The sequence below is a fragment of the Pterocles gutturalis genome, unplaced genomic scaffold, assembly GCF_000699245.1.
Source record: "Pterocles gutturalis isolate BGI_N339 unplaced genomic scaffold, ASM69924v1 scaffold48127, whole genome shotgun sequence".
Taxonomy (NCBI): domain Eukaryota; kingdom Metazoa; phylum Chordata; class Aves; order Pterocliformes; family Pteroclidae; genus Pterocles; species Pterocles gutturalis.
The window spans coordinates 1-9,390 of record NW_010112001.1 but is presented as its reverse complement, the minus strand read 5'-3'; the positions used below and the strand labels follow the sequence as shown (position 1 = coordinate 9,390).

At 40.4% G+C, this 9,390-nt stretch overlaps 1 protein-coding gene across 1 annotated transcript; it reads right to left on the bottom strand.

The window, feature by feature from the left end:
• Positions 1-893: 893 nt before the first annotated feature.
• Positions 894-9,327, bottom strand: MRS2 (MRS2 magnesium transporter; the record flags this gene model as incomplete). Its single annotated transcript, XM_010073891.1, has 8 exons — positions 894-1,011; positions 2,127-2,279; positions 4,983-5,099; positions 5,791-5,921; positions 6,633-6,806; positions 7,270-7,382; positions 8,000-8,036; positions 9,236-9,327. Coding segments are annotated over 8 exons (935 nt in total), but the record flags the coding sequence as incomplete, so codon positions are not given.
• Positions 9,328-9,390: the final 63 nt, after the last annotated feature.

The following is a 9,390-nucleotide window of genomic DNA, read 5'->3' as shown; positions in this document are numbered from 1 at the left end:
ATTTTCTCTTGGTAAAGCCGTGTTGGTTGACACCAATCACCTGCTTCTATGTGTCTTAGCATAGACTCCAGGAGGATTTGCTCCATGATCTTGCCAGGCACAGAGGTGAGACTGACCAGCCTGTAGTTTCCCGGGTCTTCTTTACTTCCTTTTCTAAAAATGGGGGTTATGTTTCCCCTTTTCCAGTCTGCGGGAACTTCACCAGAGTGCCACGACTTCTCGAATACGACAGATAGTGGTTTGGCAACTTCATCTGCCAGTTCCCTCAGGACCCACGGATATATCTCATCAGGTCCCATTTAGGTCCTAACATTCCTATTAGTCATGCAACTCTCTCTTCAGAAAAGGGATTAGCGAAAGATAATCTCTCACTCCCCACCAGTGTTTTCCTCCTATATGGGAGGGAAGAGGTAAACACTCTACCATCTACAGACAAGCCCTGCTTTGGGAACGGGCTGTTTCATAGCAAAGCATTTTATTTAGGATTCACTCTAGTGTATTCTGTTTCTGCCCCATGCAGTTTTCCTTCCTTCATCAGAAAGTTTGGAAATTCAACCTTTCTATTTAATGAATACGGAAAGGAAGATTAAAGAAACCTGAATACTGTTTTATTGTCAGTCCTGATTCAACCATAACTTAATCTTCCCATCTCTCTTCTGTGTACACAGGCAAAAAAGCCTGCAATACTGTACAGTTAGCCATAAAGTAATTTGCTTACAAAAAAAATTACTGCCCTAACACATGAATCACTGGACTAAATTATGTTAGTTCACACACTAATATAAATCTGGAGCTTTACCTATGGCAAGAATGGAGTTGTACTCAATACAAAATTACTATAAGAGCAAGGCCTATGTTTTAAGTCACTGATAAAAGCAGCATTCATTCCTTACCTCTTCAAGAGATGACTCCAAGTTCATACCAAATGCAACTCCTATGAGTCCAAAGAGAGATAGAGAGAAAGTCCCCATAGTCAGCTGCAAGTTCAGTCTCATCATCACATTACGGTGGCTAAAGAAGGGAGAAACATCTGTAAGAGGAACCCAAAAATTGTTTTGCTGCCTAAATTCTCAAATACCATACAGCATGCACTAAAACCAAATAGTGAAAGACATGCTGGGATTAGGCAACCCAGTGACAAAACTCACAAAACAAACATAAAAAGAGGCTATTGTTTTGAAATTGCTGCATCAGGATACCTCTAGGGCAGCAGATTCTGCTTAATCATCAACAGACCTTCCAGCAGCGCTCACTTCTTACAGGTATATACACAGAGTAATAGTAAATTTCCATGGAAATTTGTGTTCTGTCACCAATAACTGACTGGAATTTATATGTCTGTACTTGCAAGCAGCAAAAATTTACTGTTACCTTGTAAATGAATAGACTTAGAAAGAAGTAGAGTCAGTAAATGCTGCAGACTATAAACTTGAGCCTGTTTTGGAGAATTCCATATTCAAGTCTTCCCCAAAAGGATTTTTGTGGTTTCCTGATGCAGCATCCACCAATTGCTTCTACAGGTAACTCCCCAGTAAAGAGGAGAAAGAATATTAAACACTGACCTCAGAGACAGAGTGGCACGTGCTTGCAAATGCAGGCTAATTATTTTCCAGTAAGAAAGCTGACTAGTAGTGAAAACTGTAGTGTACAGCGAGAAAATACTCCAAAGTTATTTGTTCTTTTATCACTCCACAGAGTGACAATGCAACTTGTACTGAATACCTGACTAGCCTAGCCAGACTCTTAAATAAGAGTTTCAGTTTTGCTGAATTAAGAGCAAACTTTCTTGAGTAGAATTTTATTTTAGCCCTAAATTTGCAGACATTTCCTCTAGTGGATGGCTCCCCAGAAGGGTATAGGAGAAGCTTAATTTCTCCTGCTAGTGAAAACTGCTGCCTAGCTAGAGAGGTTTTTACATATACTCATCAGGGGTCTTGTTGCTTTGCTTTATCCAGTTCAGTGGTAAGAAAAGTGCAATTCAGCTTCTTGTACTGTGACTGCAAGTCCATTCAAACACTTATGACAACGGAATTCCCCAGCTTTCCTTACAGGCAGTGACTTGAGACAGACTAGGCAGCATTAAAATCTCCTCAGGTTTTGGCTGTCCAACAGACAGGATAGCTAACCTGTCCAGGTTGATAAAGATTATGCTTTCCGAGTCGTCAATCAGTACCCTGAGTTCACGAGCTTCATTTGCAAGATCTTCTGCTTGTCTGTAATAGTTCTCCAGCAGCAGCTCCATCTCCTCTGCATGGTCAATCCCAGATGTACTCTCCTCACTGTGAGCAACAATTTAGATTTTTCTGGTTAGCTACATGTTGCATAGAAGTGTATTATTGATGTGTTAAGACCAGGCACACAAGAGCTGTGGGGAACAGCCAACAAGAGTGCTGTCATTAGATCTCAAAATCCAGTCTTTCAAACAAAGAACTTCCGTCGATACCAACAGCTTAAAATAAAAGGCATATTTTTATATCTTATCAGCTGATGAGCATAGGCAGTCAATTATTTTGAGTAGAGCAGTTAGCATTTGAAGTGCTCAAGGCATGCACAACATCACAAATCTTACTTTTCAGATATTAAAAAGTTATAAAGTTTTATCAGATTTATTTTTAAAGTTTATATTGCTATAAATACTTATATTAAGTCATTATTATAAAGTGCAATTTTGAAAGGAGATGCTTGATTTCTTGGCGCCCTCAAGTGGTGGAAGCTGGTAGGAGTGCAGTCAAAAACTCCAAGACAACCAAAATTACACAGTGAGGGATGTGATTTAGGTGCATATTAAAATAGTTTAGCTATAAGGTGTTTCAGCCACACACAGTAATTACTGCAAAACATTTTGGAAGCATGAAATAGCTGAAGAGCAAGCATCAAATGGAAGATGCTGCTCTCCTAAGTGAAGTCTATCTGAGAGACTTTCATCTTACTGCCTGGTGCAGCAGCCTTCTCTGGAACAGGTGTGTTTCTGGCAGTGTACGGGATTGTTCACTGTGTAGACGAAAGCCAAGGCACCCAAGATCCTCAAGAGCTTGAAAACTAGCAGCAAAGCCAGGAAGATTCTTCATCATTTTTTCTTTTGTGGTATGACCTCCTTTCTCTACAGAGACTAAACTTTTTAAAGAATCTCCTCCTGGCATTGCTGACTGTTGAAGGAACCTCTCTGAAATGTTTTTTTCCAAGAAAATTAGTGATATGTCTTAAGAATCAACCCACATAGGCTCCCTGGGGACCTTTAACAGAACTCCTAGTTTTCTCTCTTCTGGGGAAGAAACTTTGAGTTAGCCAGGCTGATTTTAAAGCCCTTCAGACCTTGAGGGTTTTAGTGCATGCAGATGAGAGGAGTGGTAGACTTGAAAGCCTTAGAGCACTATCTGCTGTATTACAGATTCAGCTCAAGGTCCTATTTGATCAGTGTCTGTACGTTGGCTCCTCTGTGGCTACACAAAGGAAAACAACAGGCAGACGGACTTGAAAATGACTGTCATCTGATTTGATTTCGTTAATTAGCCTCCATCTGCCTCATGAGTCTTTGACACTCCACCATGCCTTCACACACAAAGATCTTGTCTTGTCTTTCTGTCCTGCTGCAAATGCTCTCTGGTGACACTTGTATACCTACTTGGCTTCCTCCACGCCTTCTCAGGCTTCTTGAGTACATCAAATATCTCACATCATCTGCATCAATCCTGGGGCCAAAAAAGCTGCACATGCACTGCCAGTAAATGTGCTGTCGTGGCTAGCGTTTCCTGGCATGCCTTGGGTGCAGGCTGCCTCGCCATGTCCTGCAGCATGGCTCCAGCACTCCTTACACAACTTCCTGCCACCTCTCCTATCTGTCTGAAATGGTTGTGTCTGAAAGAAAGGATGGCTTCAAGTTTCTCCCAAAACAAGAGTGTAAGGTGACTGGTATCTTTCCTACATGTTCCCCACACATTGTCTACCATGAGGTGAGAAGAAATTTGCCAGCAGCTTGTCTTAAGTCCAAAGGAAGGCTGTGAGCAAAACCAGGCCAAAGACCAGGTGCTCAGGAGCAGCCTGGAATTCAGTGCCCTCCCGATACTGCTCCAGTGGATGCATTAGAAAGGCAAACCACATTCCACTCCTGGAATAACAAGTTTCTGGTGCATATTTACACTAAATTCTGCAGGGCAAGACACTATCTCCCAATTTCAAGCACACAATACTGTGTGAACAGTACTAATATCCACATGTAATGTACTTGGTCAAAAGTACTACTCAGCAACTTCACAAAGGACCTGAAAGGTAGTTTTTGTTATCTGCTTGAACAGAAAACATGTCTGTATGCTCAAGATTGAAATACAAGTCAGCCCCAAAACATACTGGGATATGATACACATTATCTTTTGGCTTTTTAGTTTTTGTTGCAGCAACTGGTGCTGCTGTTGCTGCTGTGTGCTGTCTTTCAACAGATTTTTGGAGTGTGCAATAGGGCTATTTCTGAATGTATATTTTTCCTGAAATGCTCCTCTTCAGGTGCACAACAAGATTGCCCCCAGGCCTCATTCCTTCAGGTTCTGCTGAGCAAAAAGCTAGAAGCAAGGTGTTCAGAACACTTCTAACAAAGGAAGTGTTCTGACATATTCAAGACAAGCTTTAAAACCTGCCTCTTTGCTTTTTTGGTGAAACAAGAAAATTCTCCCAGAAAGTGTTAATTTGTATTGAAAAATAATATTTGCTTTTCCTCCTCCTGCCATCCTGCTCCCATCCCATTACATCCCAGATGAGCTGGCCTGCTATGCCAAAAACTATCTGAAGCTGCATAGCGTGACTACTGCTAATGGAGTCCCTCTCCAAAATGGCAAATACAATGATTTCTGAAGCAGCAAGCATTAGGGCTTTAAAAAATTAGTGTGTCTTCTTCTTTCTGCTTTTTGGCAGGGAACACCCAGTTTAGTGTTCAAGTTCTCCTTAAACAAAATACACTTTTAAAAAAGGATGTGGTTTCAAAATATACATACAATACTTGTGGATCAGTCCATTTAGACAGACAGAGCTCTTCTATTAACTCTTCTTCATCTAAGATCTCCAGAATTGTTTCTTTGAAAACTTTAAGATCTGTTTCCAGTTCTGACAAGCTGAAGAAAGAACAAGCAAAAGGTCAAGTAATCCCCACTGGCACCAGTGCACAAAGGTAATCTCTAAATGAGTTTGCCAGACAGCACCCTCGCCAGATGGAGTAGCCAGGGAAGACTTCCTTGCAGGGTTCTAAGAGCTCCTTCAAAAAATTCTCTACAGGCCACATGCTTAGCAGTGGCAGTGATCAGTCTGGGGACCAGAGAGCTACAGACACACACTAAAAGGGATTCAGGTGTATTTTATGGATATATTTGTAAGTCAGAAAAAACAAGCACTCCGTGAGCATGCAGGGATATTTGCACTGTCATGTCAGAGGGGCCAACACGCGAAGGTACCAGTGTATTAGTACTAGTGACCTTAAACCACAGATCCAACCGCTAACCTTGTTTTACATTATGGGGAACATTTTCAGAATGTTATTGTGTTCTCTTGACTATTATTCTGTTCCGTCAGATGCTATTTAAGAAGCTTGACTCTGTTTCTGATAACTCAGAACAGATTTCCCCTTTTCTGTTTTTCCCCATATCACTAGGTATTTCATATACCGCTTTTTACATTTACAAATAAGATGCACAACCCAGGATTACAGTAATCTAGAAAATTCATATTAGATACCATTTTTCTAACATTTAATTGCACATAACGTTCTATGGTCATCTTCTAGTCTCTTCACAGCTTACTCTTATTTACCTCTTGCCATTTTGCAGGAGAATGTGTAGTTTACTCCTATCCACAGACAAAAGCTTGGGGTCCACTAGAGCTTCCAGTGTCTCAAGGATCTGAGGCTGCAAAGTGTTAAGTCTCCCCTGCAGTTTGCTGATCTAGATAACAACATGATCCTTTATAAGAATTAAAGCAATCCCTTTAGAATGACTTGGGCAACTGGCTCCTGTCTCCAAACACAGAATTCACAGCAATAGGCAGTTAACACAATCTACTTTCCAATGCCTGGGAAATACTTGCTATAGGGATTCCACTTCAAAGATAAAGACAAAAATATACAGTATTTTATAAGTGATTTGCACTGAACTGAACTGAAACCCTGTGACACCACACCAATAAAGCTGATAAAGCTAAAACAGTTTGTCTAGAAATGTCATATTAGCAGTAGCAAGTGTAGATTTTAAAAAATAGCTAGAACTCGTTATCTGGCTCCTGCCCAAGAGGCCAAAAAACCTCAGCGCTTCTGCACAACTTCAATTTCAACTAAAGCATGTCTCTAGAAAGGTAGGTACTCTGACTTGTTTTTCATTTGTCCAAGTGATGGTGAAGCCATCACATCCTTACAGAAGTTGTTCCAAAAACAAACTTTCCAATGAGCACTTTCTTGGGAAGGGAATGGAAACACACATACACACAAAACCATAACAACTAAACCAACAAAAGCCAAAACCAAAAAAAAAGCTCCTAGAATAAGCGTGGAATACATATACAAATGTGTATGTATAAGTATTAACACAAGAAGAAAATCACTGTCCTTTCTATGAAGCAAAAACTTCCAAAACAATTTAAATAAAAATGATATAGCTCACCCGGTGCTGCAGGATTGCTTCTATGGCTCGGAATTCAAAGGGCAGGGAATATGTAACTAGTTGACCTTCCCCAGACAGCTGAGATGCTAGTTCACTGAAGAGCCAGTGTTCCAGATTTAAATTACGATAATCTAGTATCAGAAGAAACTCTGGTGTTATGACAGCCTTCAAGAACTGAAAAAGATAGTACATGTAGGAGTCTGAAAAAAAACCCTCTCTGAAGATTTCTGTCTTCTCATGACTCTGTAGTGCATTTGATAATTTAAGCTTTGATAAAGACACTCTTCAAATGTCTTTTCAGGCAGGAAAATAACAGAATCTCACGCTAACTGTGAACCAGTGTACTCCCCATGGTTCAGACACAGCACTGTGCTAGCGGTGGTATGACTGAGAAGAGGCTTCTCGAAAGTCTTTACTTCTATTACAATGTTAGCAACATTTCGTCTGTGCTCAACTAGGAATTAATATGTACTGTTGGTAAACCTGTACCTCTGATTGCCAGGTAGAGCTTCAAAGGCACATTTACTGCTGGGCTGCATGTCATAGAAAGCTGACATTAAAAGAACCATGCAAGAAAATGCAGGTGAAAGGATAAAACACAGTTCAAGTTTACACTCGGCTAGAGGGAAACCATTACCTCCATTCTCATGATGATCCTGTTGTTCCTAGTCGCAATGCTCATTAGGTGTTGAAATCTTAGATCTCGAGCTTGAAGACCCAATTCCTGGTACAATTCTGTTTTCTTCTTTTCTATCATAAAAATATTTTTAGAGGAAGACATTTAGAGGACACACATATATGTTCTGAAATTACATTTTAGTCTGTTACTCAGTCCTGCAAAGGAAAAATAACAGCTGTGCTATCTTTAGAACAGTTTTCCTCCCATCAATTCCTCAAGGTAATTTATTTTTTACAAAGTTGAGAAGACTGTATCTTGAATGGAAAGAGAAAAAAATCTAGATATAAGCCAAAAAGTTGGCCATGACAATTAATTTCATGTCAGAAACAAAGTGACCCATTTGAGAAAGCACATGTAATCCTACAGGAAATGAAATACAAGGCAGCGAAAGTAGTATGCTAGTCAAAACCAGAAAAGACAAGTAAAAATTACCTTCCTGTGAGAGATAGTATACATCATTTTCAAAATATTACTTAAAAATATACTACAAGTGCAATAATAAAGATACTATGAAGACCAACAGAAGGCAACGAAACAGAGGAAATGTTGTGACATCCCAAATAAACACAGTGAAGTGTCCCAAATATAACTTTCTACCCTATGTAGATTCCCAATTGGGCTCTTCTGTATTGGACAAGGAAAAAAGACAAACAGAAAACAAATAAACTAAACTACAATGAGAACTCACCAAAAAAGGCAGTATTTCCGTCTTTGTCAAGCTTCATCTAAAGGAGTGGGGAAAAAAAAAATCACAGAACTACTATAAAACAAGAAATAAATTTCTAAAATTGTTTGCACTTGCCTAGAAGTCAAATGGAAAATACATTAGGAAGAAAAAGCAACTCTTTATGCCTTCTCTTCACAGTTCATCCCAATTAAGAAAAATATTGCACCAAATTGCCATATGTTTCCCTGTGTCTGTACACACACCAAACAAAAGCAGTGTCATCTGCATGACCACATTCCTACGTAAACCTTGAAAGGAGGTGATTTACAGAGAATCAGACTTGTTCAGGAATAAATGGACATCCTATTTTTTGTATTACAAATTTTGCTATTTCCTCTGGAGCAATCTGAAAAATTTACAAATAAAATTTGAAAAGTAAAGAATATCATAAATTGGGCCTTGTGGCCATGTCAAGTATGGCATTAACATACTATTCAGCTAGTAACCTGCATCCAAATCCTCCTTGTTTTACCACTTGTCACTCAGATTATTCATTTAACGTGGGTATCTCCTAGTAAAATTATTTTACTGGAAAAACTGCAATGTCTAGTCCAAGCAGAAAGTTTGTTTTGCTCATAAACCATGTCGCTTAATTCCACATTACTGCCTTGAAAAATAAGTCTCCATGAAACATCCCTGAGCATACATTCCAGTCGCGCCGCAATGGGTGTTACAGGGCCGCAAAGACCCAGCTGCACGCACCTCGCTAAGCATGCCGGCTTTCCTCCCCGAGGATGCCTTGCTGCCTTCCTACGCACTAACAGCCTCAACGGAGCCGTCTGCAAACGCCTTTCAGACTCTTTTTAAAAAACAATTACACAGAGCTTGTTTTTTTCCCCAAATCCTACGTTTGCTTGGAATTGTGGCTACCAACATACAGGAATAGTATTTCTAAAAGGCATTAGCAAGGCTTGACAAGCTGAACAGGGAACTTTCTGACTGGAGTTCAGGTCCTAAGAGCTGACCTGTCTTCACAGTGAGAGAACTGCCAGCGGATGGTTTATCTTAGAACCAGAACTGGCCTTCAAGTCAGAACCCCTTAAACCAACAATTTACAACTAGGGATGTTCTCCGAGAGACAAATCCATCCGCTCTTATGATGCTTTAAAAAAAAAAAAAGAAAAAAAAAAAGAAAAATGCCGCACTGTCACCTCGCACAAGCTGCCCTCCTTGGCAGAACCGCCCGCCCGCACTTACCACCGCAAAAACCGGGGACACGCTGGCCAGCGTGGCTTGGGAGGCCTCCGCCGGGGCATGCTGGTAAAATTTACCTGAAGAAAGACGAGACACTTCAACCCCCGCTCAGGGGGTCACTCACCCCCCTCCCCGACCGCACGGCAAGGCCTGTGGGC